A 17,257-nucleotide genomic window follows, 5' to 3' on the forward strand; every position below is an offset into this window, starting at 1 on the left:
CACCTCATCTGTCTCCTGAGAAATCTCTACAGAAGCTACAGTTAGAACTGGATATGGAACAACTGATTGGTTCAAAATTGGGAAAGGAGTACGACAAGGCTGTATATTGTCTCCCTGATTATTTAACTTATATGCAGAATTCATTATGCGAAAGGCTGGGCTGGATGAATCCCTAGCCGGAATTAAGATTGCCGGAAGAAATATCAACAACCTCAGATATGCAGATGACACAACCTTGATGGCAGAAAGGGAGGAGGAATTAAAGAACCTTTTAATGAGGGTGAAAGAGGAGAGCGCAAAATATGGTCTGAAGCTCAACATCAAAAAAACGAAGATCATGGCCACTGGTCCCATCACCTCCTGGCAAATAGAAGGGGAAGAAATGGAGGCAGTGAGAGATTTTACTTTCTTGGGCTCCATGATCACTGCAGATGGTGACAGCAGCTACGAAATAAAAGACGCCTGCTCCTTGGGAGAAAAGCAATGACAAACCTAGACAGCATCTTAAAAAGCAGAGACATCACCTTGCCAACAAAGGTCCGTATAGTTAAAGCCACGGTTTTCCCAGTAGTGATGTATGGAAGTGAGAGCTGGACGATAAAGAAGGCTGATCGCTGAAGAATTGATGCTTTTGAATTATGGTGCTGGAGGAGACTCTTGAGAGTCCCATGGACTGCAAGAAGATCAAACGCATCCATTCTTAAGGAAATTATCCCTGAGTGCTCACTGGAAGGACAGATCGTGAAGCTGAGGCTCCAATACTTTGGCCACCTCATGAGAAGAGAAGACTCCCTGGAAAAGACCCTGATGTTGGGAAAGATGGAGGGCACAAGGAGAAGGGGACGACAGAGGACGAGATGGTTGGATAGTGTTCTCAAAGCTACCAGCATGAGTTTGACCAAACTGCGGGAGGCAGTGGAAGACAGGAGTGCTTGGCATGCTCTGGTCCAGGGGGTCATGAAGAGTCGGGGACGACTAAATAACAACAACAACATGTTCGACAAGGAACAGCATCTCTCCTGACACTGATTGGAAGATCTTCTGCTGTCTGCTCTGAAGTGCCCCCGGATGTTAGGTTTCTCTCTGTGCTCCTTGCCACAAATCAGCCACCAGGAGCAAAACAGGAAATGGAGCAGGAAACAGTTAGAAGAGGTGTATTTTGCCGGCGGGGACTCGGGCGTAGCAGCTGTTGGCACCGGTGTAGCTGTCTGGCTGGTCGGTGGTGGGTGTGTCGGCATGCCAGCCCTTTTAGAGAAACCACCACCATCGCTAGAGGAGCCCGCAGGCCTGTCCAGCATTCTAGTCCTCAGCGTGGTTTTGAGCCATCTTGTCTGTTGGACTTGGAGCCAGGTACCGCAGCAGCATTGCGGTCCGTTCTAGAAAGGAAGGGACAATAGCGGACTGGGCTGGAAGGTTCATGTGATTCAGTCTACTGCCTTTTAAATCACTTCCTTTGGGGGTGGGGAACCCTGGCCTAGTGTTAGAAATTAGCCAGGTGCCAGGCGCGTTTTGTGAGTGGCGCGGGTCCAACTGCCACCACGTCTCAGGGTTGCAGAACCTGTAGAACTCAGCAGGGAGGAGTCGGCGGCAGAGGATAGGGACAAAATTAGGATGAGTTGGCTCTGCCTCTCATTGGCTCTGGCGCCCCCTGCTGTCAGGCTCCCTGGCTCCTGCCCCACGAGACGCAATGGGCACTAACCCTGAGGATTTGCAATCGGTAGCTGTTAGCTAATGAGCTCATTTAAACGGAAAATTTCCTGCAGGCGGATTAGGAGATTTTCTAGGCGATGTTCTGTTTCTGGGAAAAATTCCTGCGGGAAACTTTTCCTGTCCTGTTTCCAGATTGCTCTTTGGAGGGCTTTACCCTGGAGAGATCTGGCAACAGATTTTAAAGGGATTTTTTATGTCGCCCTGTTAAATTGGCTCAATGGCTTCTTTGACTCCGTACGCCTATCATAACTGCATCCTTTTCCGTTCTGCTGCTCGTAGGGAAGAGATTTGTGTTGTTTTATTATCACGTATTTTAAAGTTACTGGGCGCTGTTTGGATGAAGGGCAATTTTGGCTTTATAGAGGAGAAGGAAGATTTGCTGGGGGGCTGCAGGAGTAACAGGCAGCAAGGTGGGGGAAATTCTGAACACTCTTCTAACAAGATGATGTTAACCCTTAGTTTGCTTCCAGGGTTAACCCTTTCCTGCCCAGGGGGTGCATTCCCTCTGGCAAGCCCCTTGGGGGAAATGTGCCAATGGAATCAGAAGCAAAAATGTGAGCAGAGCAATGAATGCGACTCTTACGTTTGTATGGTACAATGCATTCCAGCCATGCAAAAGTCTGAGGTTTCTTCTATTTCATCCTCCCCCCCCCCTTGCTTGCAAAATTCCTTGGGGAGGGTATGGAACAGGGTGTTAGAGGGGCTGTGACCTGGGAAGAAGGGTGCAGCTTGCAGAGAGACCCGAGGGCCAGACAGAAGCGTTCCGAGGGCCACATTCCGCCCCCAAAGTTCTCCACCTTTGGTTTGTTTTAGGTGTGTGTGTGCGCGCCCCACCCCAAACCAATTTTTTTTATTTCTTTGCTTTCCCCCCCATCTCCCCGAACCAATACAGCATCTCCCATGGGCCTGATAAACTGCCATCGAATGCCATGGAACTTTGTTCTAAGAAACATCCTCCAGGTAAGATCTTCTGATGGGGCTGGTTTTTTGGGGTGGGGAAGGGAGTGGGACTGACAGGGGCTGGGCCACCCCACCCACCCCAACCAGCCACAAAACCTAGGTGATTTAACTTCTCAGACTCTTTTTCTCACTCAGCCACTGCAAGGTTGCCAACTTCCCAACAGATCTCTGCCCCTGCGTCCCCAGTGTAGCCACTGGTGGGGGAAACTGTGCTTCTGAGAAGCTTTTGCTTAATTCCATTTCATTCGCAACCGCTTCCTCTAAGAAGCATTAAAAAAAAATTAAAAATTAAAAATTAAAAGGTGCCTATGTGGTCAGAGAAGGGATGCGGGTGGCGCTGTGGGTTAAACCACAGAGCCTAGGACTTGCCAATCAGAAGGTTGGTGGTTCGAATCCCCACGACGGGGTGAGCTCCCATTGCTCGGTCCCTGCTCCTGCCAACCTAGCAGTTCGAAAGCACATCCAAGTGCAAGTAGATAAATAGGTACCGCTTCGGTGGGAAGGTAAACAGCGTTTCCGTGCGCTGCTCTGGTTCGCCAGAAGCGGCTTAGTCATTCTGGCCACATGACCCGGAAGCTGTACGCCGGCTCCCTCGGCCAATAAAGCGAGATGAGCGCCGCAACCCCAGAGTCGGCCACGACTGGACCTCATGGTCAGGGGTCCCTTTACCTTTTTAATGGTCAGAGCTGTTCGATGGTGCCCTGGAAGGCGATTGTCTCTTCCTTGCTGGAAGTATTTAAACAGAGGCTGGACAATCGTTTGTCAGGGGTGCGTAGTTGCAAGATTCCTGCGTCCCTCGGGGGGTTGGGGTCAGACTGGATGACCGCACAAGGTGCCTTCCCATTCTAAAGCTCCGTGACAGATTTTCATATCCAGAGTATATGTACCCTTGCCAGCGGCATGAGGAGTTTGAGTTGGGGCCGTACTGCTTTAGAAGGTACAGAAAGGACTGTACCACTTTAGAAAGGAAGGCGGTCTTGTCCCGTTTTTGAATTCAACCCCTTTCCCCAGGTTAAAAGCCAGCCAAATGTTCTGCAAGTAGACAAGTAGCTCCTCAAGGAGATATAGCCCAGCCCTCTCTTTCCCTGCTAAGCTAGCTTTCTACCTGTAAAGTCACTGATGATTCCTGAGCTGAGCAGTGGGCTGGGTTTGGATGGCCTTTGGGGGTCCCTTCCCAATCTACCAGCCTATGACTTTTTCATCTGGGTCAGGCTCCTGTCTAAAGCACAGAAGCAAGTCGCATTGCCTTATTTCCTTCCTGGTCAGTTGGCAACCCAGCAGCCCGGACTACCTTACAGGGTTCTTGTGAGGAGAGAGAGAGTTGGGTTGGGTGGCTGTCTCTTTGGCAGAAGAGGTGGACTGAGGTAAAAACAGATTTAATAGCGAGCAGGAACCTAAGCAAAATGACTTTTTTGGGGGGGGGTCCCATTATAGTGATTTGCATGCCTTTGACTGACTCCGTAAGGTCTTTCTGGGTTGGGGCTGGGGGAAGAGAAGCAAGCAGGAGAGAGGTCACCCCCCCTCGTCCCCCCCATGCCGCGGTTACCTAAGCAACGCCGTCCCGGCCCCTCATTGGCCACCGCATGGCGGTGGGCGGCCCCCGTCTCCCTCAATGTCAGCGTGGAGTTTTCTCCTGCAGCGAGTGGGGAGGGGGGGGCAGCAGCAGCAGCCGCCGAGGCAGGAGGAGAATGGGGGGCACGGACTGGGGAGGCCGATGGGGGGCCGCTGCCTAAGCCCGGGGGGCCTCCTGCAAGGCCCCCCCTCCCCATAAAACACACGCAAATCCGGGCCCGGCGGTAACCATGACGATCCCTAAGGAGATGCCGGAGAAATGGCCCTGGGTCGCCGTGGCGACGGGCAGCCGTGGACAGGCGCCTGGGGGGACAGGTATTTTTTGGGGGGGTTGACAAGTGAAAGTTTGGGGGTTTGGCTAGCAGGGTTTTGGGTTTTTTTTGCTTTTTAGGGGTGGGGGGTTCCTCAAATATCCACGTCCAGCCTTTGTCCTGTCACGACCTCCTTGGAGAAAGCTGTCATTGCAGTTCTCTTCACAAACATTACCTCATACCGCGCCTGCTTCCTTCACCCCCCCAACTCTGGCTCCTTCCCTTTGCACTATATATTTTTTTGTGGTGGTGGGGACACAGGAGACCCCCCCTTTTTACCCAAAGGAATACACCCCTCCTTCCCACCCGTCTCCCCCATCCCCGCGAATGACCTTGCTTCTGAGACTGCCGAGAGTCGCAAGTTTGGAAACGGGGACAGAGTCCGTTCCAGCAATGGATTGGGGGGGGTTGCGAAAAACCGGAGCAGTTTTATTTCAGTATTTGGGACAGGCGGGGGGGGGGGGGAGCTACTCCTGGTGTGCTTTTTTGTGGTGGTGGGGGGCATGCAAAGAATTAAAGAGAGCCAGCCAATTTCATGCAATCGGGAAGCGGGTTATCAAATCCACTACCCTTTGTGTTCAGCTTGGAATGGGTAGCAAGGGGCAACCGCTGGAGGGGTGGTGGTGAGTCTGGGAAAGTGGGGTACGGTGATTTTTTTTGGGGGGGGTGTTGTGTGCCGGCGGCTGATTTTTGGCCTCTGTTTTCAGAGGAGGAAAGGCGGGTGAAAGCAAACGCCCGGGAGTATAACGAAAAGTTCCAGTATGCGGTAAGTACGGAGTTAGGAGTTTGCGGCTGGGGGCTGTAATAAAAGATTTAAGGTCTTATATATATATATATATAATCAATTGTGTGTTTGAGTTTTCTGGGAAGGGAGGGGTGGTGGTGGAACAACCCACTTTTCGTGGCTGGAACGCGAAATCCGTGTTGGCGGGGCAGAGAAGGGGTGTGGGGCTGTGTTTATACCCCACAGAGAGGGATGTGGAAGGGGTGAGCTTGGTTTTGTGGGGAGTTAGGTACAGAAAAGGAAGAACTCAGACCTTTTTTTTGCGGGGTGGGGGGAGAGATCAGAGGTGATGATGGGCTCTAGGGATGTGGGTATAAACATTTAAAAGTGGTTAAGAGGGTAGGACTCGGAGCTGGGAGAGACCTGGGTTCAAATCCATGAAGTTCACTGGGCATGACCTTGAGGCAGTCGCTGCCTCTCAGCTTAATTTGCCTAACGGGGTTGTTACGAGGATTAAATGAGAAGTGGGAGTATTTTGGATTAAAATTTCCTTGGAAAAAATGGGGGATATAAATGTGAGAAGTAAATAGTTTGTTGTTTTGTTGTCGTTATTATTACTACTATTATTATTAATACTACTGCTACTGCTACTACTATTTGCACTTTCTGGAATGATGCACAGAACAAAACACAGCCATCCTTTGAAATCTGCGGTTCCCTGAATTTTGCAACGTCGTTCTCCCAAGCCAAGCGTACGAAAATGCACATGGAGTGTGCCTTGTAAATTTCACTTCAGCAAAAACAGCTTACAAAGATGCATATTCCATTACAGAACATCCTTTTTCAGAACTTCGGCGAAATTGCACACAAACCCCCCCCCCCTTTTGAGTTAGGAGTACTCTGCGTTAAAGCCCGGATGAATTTTCAAGGGAACTTTGAAACAAAACCCACAAACGAATGTGGAAATGTGGAGAATTGGAACTAAGATTGGGAAAAAATGAGAAACCGAGACGGAATCAGATTTGCCCATCCCATACGGGGAGGCGACTGCTGCTCAGTATTTTTTTTTGGGGGGGGGGGTTGCGGGAAATCCCAGGAAACCTTGAGCTGCCGTCCACTTTCTGGAACCTTCTTCCCACACCACTGCCCTGCTTCTGACTGGGCTTGAGCCCTCGTATCTTGGCTAGGGTGTGTCTGTGAATAACTTCCTGTCCGGGGACAGCAGCCCAGCTCAGAGGTTATAAATAGAGCGTTAAGTGTGGAAGGCAGACAAAGAAACTTGGGGATATTTTTTCCTCTTTCTGGAGCGAAGGTGGAGGGAGATTTTGAGTCTTTACCCTCCAACAGTAAGTTGTGCTCCTAGTCCACCCGCACATTATCCCCACAGCCTCGTGCACATCCTAGTGTGTTGAACGGTAACTAATAAAAATGGCAAAGCAGTGCAGCTTTATTCGTCAGGGAATTAACAAGGAGTGCAGGGCGTTTTGCGGGTGGCGCTGTGGGTTAAACCACAGAGCCTAGGACTTGCTGATCAGAAGGTCAGCGGTTCGAATCCCCATGACGGGGTTAGCTCCCGTTGCTCGGTCCCTGCTCCTGCCAACCTAGAAGCTCGAAAGCACGTCAAAGTGCAAGTAGATAAATAGGTACCACTCCGGCGGGAAGGTAAACGCCGTTTCCGTGCGCTGCTCTGGTTTGCCAGAAGCGGCTTAGTCATGCTGGCCACATGACCCGGAAGCTGTACGCTGGCTTCCTCAGCCAATAAAGCGAGATGAGCGCCGCAACCCCAGAGTCGGTCACGACTGGACCTAATGGTCAGGGGTCCCTTTACCTTTAAATTGTTATTGGTTTTAGAATGTTTTTGTTATAACTGTATATAAAGGTAAAGTAAAGGTAAGGGACCCGTGGACGGGTAAGTCCAGTCAAAGGCAACTAAGGCGTTGCGATGCTCATCTCACTTTCAGGCCGAGGGAGCCGGCGTTTGTCCACAGACAGCTTTCCGGGTCATGTGGCCAGCATGACTAAACCGCTTCTGGCGCAACGGGACACCGTGACGGAAACCAGAGCGCACGGAAATGCTGTTTACCTTCCCGCTGCAATGGTACCTATTTATCTACTTGCACTGGTGTGCTTTCGAACTGCTAGTTTGGCAGGAGCTGGGACAGATGGTCAGGGGTCCCTTTACATTTACAGGGCGTTTCTTTGCACTGAGCGAGACGCCTGGTCCGTCTAGTTCAGTACTGTCCACACTGATTGGCAGTAACCAACCTTATTTTTGCATGGCAGGGGCTTGGACCAGATGACCAACTCTACAATGCTATGAATTCTGCGATTCTCCAGGGTTTCAGGAAGGGAGTCCCTCCCAACCTTACCGGGAACGGATTGAACCCGGGGCTTTTTGCACCCAGAAAGCAGGCCCCTGTTCCCACGTCCCTTCCGGCTGCTCCTTACACCAAATAAAAAATGAAGTTGGTAGTCCTCACAGTTCTGGAAAAAAAAGAGGGGCTGATTTAAACAGGAACACAGGAAGGTGCCTTATTCCGAGTCAGATCACCTCTGAGTCCACCTGCCTCCATATTGTCTGCACTGACAGGCAGTGTCTCTTCAGGCTTGCACTTCCTGGAGATTATCGGGGCTTGAACCCGGGTCGTTCTGTGTGCCAAGCAGTCGCTCTGCCAGCTTCGACGGCCCTTCCCCAAGGGTTGAAAACAGAGCGGAGAAGATCTGTTGGAGGAGTTTTGGGGTGGGGGACTGCTGGGAAAGCTGGCCGTGGGGCAGAGCGGAGACGCGCGCTCCCCGCGGGTTTCGCCATCTAATGTTGTTTCCTTTCCTCTCTCCCCGCAGAGTAACTGCATCAAGACGTCCAAGTACAACGTGGTCACATTCCTGCCCATCAACCTCTTTGAGCAGTTCCAGGAAGTGGCTAACACTTACTTCCTCTTCCTCCTTATTCTCCAGGTGCGGCCCGTTCACGGGACTCTCATATTGGGGCAAGAGGGGGATTTGGAAGTATTACGTGGGCGGCATTTTGGTTTTGGTTTTGGAGAGTGGTGGAGGAGACTCCTTAGAAACACCCTGCCGCCTCTTCTTCCCCTGCCTTCACTTACCCTCTCGTCTGTCTTCCTCCACCCAGCTGATTCCACAGATATCCTCCCTTTCGTGGTTCACCACCATAGTGCCTTTGGTTCTTGTGCTTACCATCACGGCGGTCAAGGATGCCACCGACGATTACGTAAGCAAGGGGAAAAGTCTGGGAGAGGGGAGACCTGGGCTGGGGCTGGTGGCGATTAGGACCACTTCTTGGTGCTTTGCTGGTATCCCAGAATTCACATCCTGCCTTTCTTTCACCATGGAACTCGCAGGGTCATACAGGGCAGTTCCTCGGAAGGGGAGGTCAACCACCCAGGCGCTGGCCAAACCCAGACCTGCTTAGCATGAGGCAGCTGTGAGATACGGCAGCAAAAAAGGCTAACGCAATTCTAGGACGCTTTAACAGAAGTCGAGTGTCCAGATCAAGTCATAGTACAGTGGTACCTCGGGTTAAGTGCTTAATTCGTTCCGGAGGTCCGTTCTTAACCTGAAGCTGTTCTTAACCTGAAGCACCACTTTAGCTAATGGGGCCTCTTGCTGCTGCTGCTGCCACGCCACCGGAGCACGATTTCTGTTCTCATCCTGAAGCAAAGTTCTTAACCTGAGATAATATTTCTGAGTTAGCGGAGTCTGTAACCTGAAGCGTATGTAACCCAAGGTACCACTGTACAGTCATACCTCATGTTACGTCCGCTTCATGTTACGTTCTTTCAGGTTACGTCCCGCGGCGACCGGGAAGTACCGGAAAGGGTTACTTCCGGGTTTTGCTGCTCGCGCATGCGCAGAAATGCAAAATGACATCATGCGCAGAAGTGGCGAATCGCAACCCACGCATGTGCAGACGCGCCGCTGCAGGTTGCGTTGTTTTCATGTTGCGAACGGGCCTCCGGAACGGATCCCGTTCTCAACCAGAGGGTCTACTGTTGCGCTCTATTCTGCCTTGGTCAGACCACACCTGGAATATGGTACCCAGTTCTGGGCAACGCAGTTTAAGAAAAATATTGACAGGCTGGAAGGTGTGCAGAGGAGGGCAAGCGAGATGATCAAGGGTCTGGAAACCAAGCCTTATGAGGAACGATTGAAGGAGCTGGGCATGTTTAGCCCGGAAAAGAGACTGAGAGGAGATACGATAGCAATCTTCAGAAGTTGGTTTTCTGCTGCTCAGAGCTTAGGACCCAAACCAATGGATTCAGACGACAAGAAAGGAGACTCCGACTAAACGTTAGAAAGAACTTTCTGACTAGGGTTGGACTAGACGACCACTGGGACACCTTCCAACAAAATTATTCTACCTGGAGATTTAACCCAGGACCTTCTGCACTCAAAGCAGAAGACTATAAAAAGGCATAAGAAGATCCTGGCTGCTGGATGAGGCCCATGGCCCATCTAGTCCAGCATCCTGTTCTCACAGTGGCCTCTGGGAAGCCCGCAAGCAGGACCTGAGTGCGAGAGCAACTCTCTCTACTCTACGATTCCCAGCAAGTGACGTTCAGAGGCATTTTGCCTCCGACAGTGCAGGGAGAACATAGCCATTGTGACTAGCGGCCCCCGATCGCCTGACCCTCCTTGATTATATCGGGGGACCTTCCTTTCATTCTGCATCGCGGGGTTGGGCTAGATGACCCTTGGGTCCCTTCCGATTCTTAAGATTCTGCGATCTTGCTGTCTCTCTGCAGTTTCGCCACAAGAGTGACAACCAGGTGAACAATCGCCAGTCTCAGGTGCTGATCAATGGGATGTGAGTATTGCCATGGCAACTGCGGATCGGTGGTGGTGGTGCATTTCTGGGCGAAGGGTGGGAAATCCGCCAGGCCAGCCATGGGTGATGGGAATCCTGTGGCCCTCTGGATACGCCTGGACTCAAAACACCCCCTTCAGCCCCAGCCAGCGTGGCCAGTGATCAAGGAGGAGGTGAGTTTGAGCCCAGCAAAATTTGGAGGGCTGTGGGGGTCACACCCACCCACCCCAGGGTGGCTGGTGGCCATTGAGAGTGATGGACCAGAAGACAGGGAGCCCAACAGTAGGGGCAGCTGGAGCGTGTGATTGGTGGAGCTGGAGCATGTGATTGGTGGAGCCGGAGCCTGTGATTGGTGGAGCCGGAGCCTGTGATTGGTGGAGCCGGAGCCTGTGATTGTTAGAGCTGGAGCCTGTGATTGGTGGAGCCGGAACATGTGATTGTTAGAGCTGGTGCCTGTGATTGGTGCAGCCGGAGCCTGTGATTGTTAGAGCCGGAGCCTGTGATTGGTGGTTCCCCATCCTTGAGTTAAAACAAGTGTTGGGAATGCTGGACTGCAACGCCCATCATCCCTGGCCCTTGACCGTGTTGGATGGGGCGGAAATTCCAGCTTTAATGGAGTGGCAGACGAAAATGTTTGAATACATAGAATTGGCGAACATGACTTATAAGATTCGAAACCGAAAAGTTCGAAGAGGAATGGAGTAAATTCGTAGAATGTATAAGGAATAATTGTAGAAGCTTAAAGACTGTAGCAGGGTTAATATACCGTATTTTTCGGCCCATAGGGCGCACTTAGGTTTTTTGGGGGGAAATAAAGAAAAAAAAATTATTTCCCCCCCAGGCGCGGGGCTGGGGCGGGGGAAGCCCGAGCTTCTATAGGGCGAAAAATACGGTAAATATCTTTTGATATGGACAGAGTGTAAATAAGAATCTGTAAGAGTGGATGTTAATTATGAAAACCGAAGGAGGGAAGTCTGGGCGTTATAATGCGCGTGGTAAATAAGAAGACACAATAATGTTGAATGTAAGAGTATATATTTTATTCTTGTTTTGGAAAATCAATAAAAAGCATTTTTTTTAAAAAAAAAGAGACTGTGTTGGCTGGGGCTGATAGGAGTTCTAGTTTAGCCACACCTGACGGGCCAGAGGTTCCCCACACCTGATCGAAGTAAATATATCTTAAGTGATGGGGTTGGGCTTGTCTGCCTGTTTTCCTTTGACGCACCTCCTTTTCCTCCACTGCCAACCCCCTCTCCCCAAATCTTCCCCACACCTGGTCCTTTCAGCCTCCGTCAGGAACAATGGATGAACGTTCGCGTGGGTGACATCATAAAGTTGGAGAACAACCAGTTTGTGGCGGTGAGTCCTAGGCCAGCCCCGCAGTGCTGTTTGCCCCACTAAGCTGTGTGAGACCCACAAGTACCTGCAAGTCTGGGAATGAAGGAAAGGTCTGGTGAGCCATGTTGGGGAAGGGCAAGTAGAGCACCTGCCTTGCGTGCAGAAGGCCCCAGGTTCAGTCCCTGGCCTCTCCAGGTAGGTGTGCGAACTCTCCCTGCCTGGAGAGGTGCTGCCAGTCCGTGTAGACAATACTGAGCTGGATGGACTGACTTACACTAAGGCTCTTGCTTAAAGGTGAAGGGTAAAGGGACCCCTGACCATTAGGTCCAGTCGTGACCGACTCTGGGGTTGCGGCGCTCATCTCGCTTTATTGGCCGAGGGAGCCGGTGTACAGCTTCCGGGTCATGTGGCCAGCATGACTAAGCCGCTTCTGGCGAACCAGAGCAGCGCACGGAAGCGCCGTTTACCTTCCTGCCAGAGTGGTACCTATTTATCTACTTGCACTTTGACGTGCTTTCGAACTGCTAGGTTGGCAGGAGCAGGGACCGAGCAACGGGAGCTCACCCCGTCGCGGGGATTCGAACCGCCAACCTAATCGGCAAGTCCTAGGCTCTGTGGTTTAACCCACAGTGCCACCCGCATCCCTTATAAGGCTCATGCTTATATTCCTATTGCTTATGTTCCTCTTAAATCACAGCTTTGCACGGAACCATGAGGACTGGAACCTTAGTTTATTTTCAGGGAAAGGACTATATAGCTCAGCGGGAGAGCACCTGCTTTGCGTGCCAAAGGTTCAGTCCCCAGTGGCATCTCTGAGCAGGGCTGGGAACTGTTCCCTGCCTGAAACCCTAGAGAGCGGCTGCCAGTCAGTGTAGACAATACTGAACTAAATGGACCAATGGTCTGACTCAGTATAAGGCAGCTTTCTGTGTTCTTAAATTATAACATAGCCTATGTGGTCCCTATACAGTGGTACCTCAGGTTAAATACGCTTCAGGTTACAAACGCTTCAGGTTACAGACTCCGCTAACCCAGAAATAGTACCTCAGGTTAAGAACTTTGCTTCAGGATGAGAACAGAAATAGTGCTCCAGCAGTGCGGCGGCAGCAGGAGGCCCCATTTCTTCAGGTTAAGAACAGTTTCAGGTTAAGAACAGACCTCCGGAACGAATTAAGTACTTAACCCGAGGTACCACTGTACTGAGAGATTAGGACAGTGGTTCTCAAACTTTTTCCTCTGGGCCACACTTTCATAGTAAGAATTTGCTCGTGCCACACCATTTTTTAATCAATGAGAAATACATTGTGAAGCAAAGAGCAAAACAAACAACTACTAGCAGTGGTTGATTTGTAACGTGGAACACAACAACTTTATAATATGATCGTAGGACGTCCCGAAAGTATAAAACTACACAGCCACCTAAGAACATGACTCATTCCCAAAATATGATTCTAAATGATCCTCTTACATACGTACCTTAAGTATGTATACAAACTCAATGAGAGTTGTGAGCTTGCTTTTGCCGGGTAATCTCACGTATATTAGGTCTAATTTGAGACAAACAAACACTCATTTCCTCATCCACACAAAGAAACCTTTCTCTTTTCTGATCTTCCCATGGCTGGGGCAGATGGGCGGGGTATAAATAACAAAATTGTTATTTGTCAGAGTTGACAGCAACTGTTCACAGCAACTGTATTTTTTTAAAAATGATATTTATTAGAAGTTTAATAGTTACAGAAAAAAGAAAAAAGAAACAATAAAAAGTTAAACAAAACAAAACAAAACAATACCTTACAATACATCAGAAATAAAAAGAAAAACAAAAAACAATACAGCAAAACAACAAGAAAAACAAAAACGTTTAAAAACACATCCAATATTTCCGTATCTTTACCTTTCATTTACTTGTTTCATCGACCTCCTCACACCTCCCTTTTTTGTATTCTAGTTCAATTAGCTATTTCAGCAAATCCTTTCCATCTTTCTCATTTTTGTTTCTATAATTTATCTTAACACAATCTAACCTTAAATTTTCCACTTTGGCCCATTAACAATCTGTTTTTACTTAATTCTTTATAACATTTCTGCTAAAGCCATATAACTTCATTCCAGCATCCTTCTAACATTCATTAATTTTGCAATATTTCTGTAAATATACTTTAAATTGTTCACAGCAACTGTAGAACAGCCAATGCTCTCGTTTTGAAAATACATTTATCCATAGTCTGCAAAAAAGAGAAATTATTTTTATACTATTAGAAGGCCCAATTGCCTTCTAAATCTGGCCTGTGGACAGTCTGGGAATCAGCGTGTTTTTACATGAGTAGAATGTGTGTTTTTATTTAAAATGCATCTCTGGCTTATTTGTGGAGCATTCATTCATATATTTTTTTCAAAATATAGTCCGGCCCCCCCACAATGTCTGAGGGACAGTGGACCGGCCCCCTGCTGAAAAAGTTTGCTGACCCCTGTACTGTACTGTACTATACTATACTATACTATACTATACTATAGTACCATGGATAGCTCAGTCAGTGGAACATGAGACTCTTAGGTGAAATCTACACATATATAAAAAAATGCTGTGAAAATGCTTTTTTAAAAAAACGTTTTGAAAAATACATTGAATTTGGCATAGCTCGCCGTCGCTGTCTAGTGTCTGGAAAATTGCACTTGACAACATACTTAAATGCATTTGACATCTTCCCCCCACCCTCTTGCCAATACCAGTGTGGTGTGCTATGCTCTTTGAGAACCACTGGACTAGTAATACAGTGGTACCTCGGGTTAAGTACTTAATTCGTTCCGGAGGTCCGTTCTTAACCTGAAACAGTTCTTAACCTGAAGCACCACTTTAGCTAATGGGGCCTCCTGCTGCCGCCACGCTGCCGGAGCACGATTTCTGTTCTCATCCTGAAGCAAAGTTCTTAACCCGAGGTACTATTTCTGGGTTAGCGGAGTCTGTAACCTGAAGTGTATGTAACCTGAAGCGTATGTAACCCGAGGTACCACTGTATAAAGGATGCAATCCGCATGTTTGTGTGAATTCAGGCACAGCCTCTGTGGCTAGTATTTGCTGTGTCAGTCTCGTTCCTCCCTTCTCCCCCCAGGCTGACTTGCTCCTCCTGTCCAGCAGCGAACCTCACGGACTTTGCTACATCGAAACGGCAGAGCTGGACGGGTGAGTGCTGACCCCCTTTTCCATGCTTTTCCCTCAGCAGTTGGGGCAGTTGAGGGGGCTGCCGTCATGCGACTCAGAAAGCGAGCCTTGCGCTATTGGGTTTACGCATTGAAGCAGGTGTCTGCTCATTTGGATGGGGGTCTCCGTCGGGCTGGGACCGCTAGCATGGTATAATGGTTAAGGTGCCAGACTAGGACCTGGAAGAGACCAGGGTTCAAATCCCCGCTGAGCCCCGAAGGTCGCTTGGGCCAGTCGCAGCCTCTCAGCCTAACCCTACCTCACAGGGTTGTCGCGAGGATAAAATTGGGAGGAGGGAAAACCATGTACCGTATTTTTCGCTCTATAAGACGCACCAGACCACAAGACGCACCTAGTTTTTGGAGGAGGAAAGCAAGAAAAAAAATATTCTGAATCTCAGAAGCCAGAACAGCAAGAGGGATCGCTGCGCAGCGAAAGCAGCAATCCCTCTTGCTGTTCTGGCTTCTGGGATAGCTGTGCAGCCTGCATTTGCCCCATAAGACGCACACACATTTCCCCATACTTTTTAGGAGGGAAAAAGTGAGTCTTATAGAGCAAAAAATACGGTATACCATGGAGAGATTGGGTGGCTATCCGTCCTGGATGCTTTAATTATTTTATATTTTATATTGTTTTATATTTTATTTGAATGAATTTTATTATTTCGGTCACAGACCAGTTCCAGCCCACATACAATATCAAGGAAGTCATAAAACACTATAGGGATACGTTTGAATTTGCAATTAGGTATAACAGGGACAATACAAATATAGCAACAGTTTAAAAATATATAAATTAAAACTTGGTATATTTTATTTATACTCTGATTATCTGGCTGAGTTTCCCCAGCCACTTTGGGCAGTTTTACAGCACATATAAAACATAGTAAAACATTTTCTATTTGAGATTCATGTGTTGCGGGGGCGGGGGGGGCGGGTCAGACTAAATTAGGGGTACCTTCCAACTCCACAATTGTATGATTCCTACCACCTTGACTTCCTTGGAAGAAAAGGTGGGATATGCACGAACTAAATGAATAAAATGATACTTTATTATTTCCCCCCCATAAAATCAATATACTGCTTAATTGTAAAAACAAAACCCCAAAGCAGTTTACAAGAGGAATAGAACGACGACATTATCGGTAAGAAAACAGTTAAAAGCAACAATTTGAAACCTCCAAAAAAATAATTTAAACCGATAAGCTGAAAACCAAATTGAAGCACATGTCAGCGTTCCACATGTCTGGATAGACTTGCTTAAATAAAAATGTTTTTAGTGAAGGCGCCTGGCTGTTGTCAAAAGGCAGGGAGTTCCATAGGGTGGCTGTTTTTGGCATGTCAGCTGTTTTTATTCCAAGGCGATCCGAACTGCTTACCTAGTTCATTTCATTCATTATGTACTGCTTACGTTTAAACAAGGCTCTTCACGGTTATAACTCAGGTCCAAATATATATTAGAAAAGAATAGAGAATTTCTACGTTCTACAAAATGCCGTCGACAGCAAAACAGAACCTCAGCCTTTCAATCAAAACATTGTAAAAATTTGCCTGCGAAGCGGTTTTTAAATCGGCAAACAAATGGCAGCGAGCTCGGCGGAGCCTCCCTGTTCACTCACAGTCTATCTGAATGTCAGTTGCTGATGGGGGAGGTTGGTAAACCAGCTGGCACTTGGCTGTAGGCTTTTCTGCCTGCCTTTTGGCCTTTCTGGAGACATCTGTGAATAATAATAATAATAATAATAATAATAATAATAATAATAATTTATTATTTATACCCCGCCCATTTGGCTGGGTTTCCCCAGCCACTCTGGGCGGCTTCCAACAAAACACTAAAATACAATAACCTATTAAACATTAAAAGCTTCCCCTACAGGGCTGCCTTTAGATGTCTTCTAAAAGTTTGGTAGTTATTTTTCTCTTTGACATTTGGTGGGAGGGCGTTCCACAGGGTGGGTACCACTACCAAGAAGGCCCTCTGTCTGGTTCCCTGTAACTTGGCTTCTCGCAGTGAGGGAACTGCCTGAAGGCCCTCGGCGCTGGACCTCGGTGTTCGGGCAGAATGATGGGGGTGGAGACGCTCCTTCAGGTATACTGGACCGAGGCCATTTAGGGCTTTAAAGGTCAGCACCAACACTTTGAATTGTGCTCAGAAACGTACTGGGAGCCAATGTAGGTCTTTCAAGACCGGTGTTATGTGGTCTCGGCGGCCGCTCCCAGTCACCAGTCTAGCTGCCGCATTCTGGATTAGTTGTAGTTCCCGGGTCACCTTCAAAGGTAGCCCCATGTAGAGCGCATTGCAGTAGTCCAAGTGAGAGATAACCAGAGAATGCACCACTCTGGCGAGACAGTCCGCGGGCAGGGAGGGGCTCAGCCTGGGTACCAGATGGAGCTGTTAGACAGCTGCCCTGGACACAGAATTGACCTGCGCCTCCGTGGACAGCTGTGAGTCCAGAATGACTCCCAGGCTGCGCACCTGGTCCTTCAGGGGCACAGTTACCCCATTCAGGACCAGGGAGTCCTCCACACCTGCCCGTCTCCTGTCCCCAAAAACAGTACTTCTGTCTTGTCAGGATTCAACCTCAAATCAGGATTCAACCTGTGAGGAGCAGGATG

At 48.8% G+C, this 17,257-nt stretch overlaps 1 protein-coding gene across 2 annotated transcripts in view; it reads left to right on the top strand.

Annotated features, from left to right (window-relative positions):
• Positions 1–17,257, top strand: part of ATP8B2 (ATPase phospholipid transporting 8B2) — a 61,618-nt gene that overhangs the window by 8,311 nt on the left and 36,050 nt on the right. The window contains exons 2-8 of one of the 2 annotated variants that reach the window (XM_053368664.1): positions 2,603–2,670; positions 5,261–5,319; positions 8,119–8,232; positions 8,408–8,506; positions 10,041–10,102; positions 11,389–11,461; positions 14,554–14,624. In XM_053368664.1, coding sequence (XP_053224639.1) covers positions 2,640–2,670; positions 5,261–5,319; positions 8,119–8,232; positions 8,408–8,506; positions 10,041–10,102; positions 11,389–11,461; positions 14,554–14,624 — 509 coding nt within the window. In that variant the 5' untranslated portion in view covers positions 2,603–2,639. Of the gene's footprint in view, positions 1–2,602; positions 2,671–4,345; positions 4,558–5,260; positions 5,320–8,118; positions 8,233–8,407; positions 8,507–10,040; positions 10,103–11,388; positions 11,462–14,553; positions 14,625–17,257 lie in introns of those variants that run through there. The other variant, XM_053368663.1, reaches the window with a different exon arrangement.

This window comes from Podarcis raffonei, chromosome 16 (assembly GCF_027172205.1).
Source record: "Podarcis raffonei isolate rPodRaf1 chromosome 16, rPodRaf1.pri, whole genome shotgun sequence".
Lineage (NCBI taxonomy): Eukaryota > Metazoa > Chordata > Lepidosauria > Squamata > Lacertidae > Podarcis > Podarcis raffonei.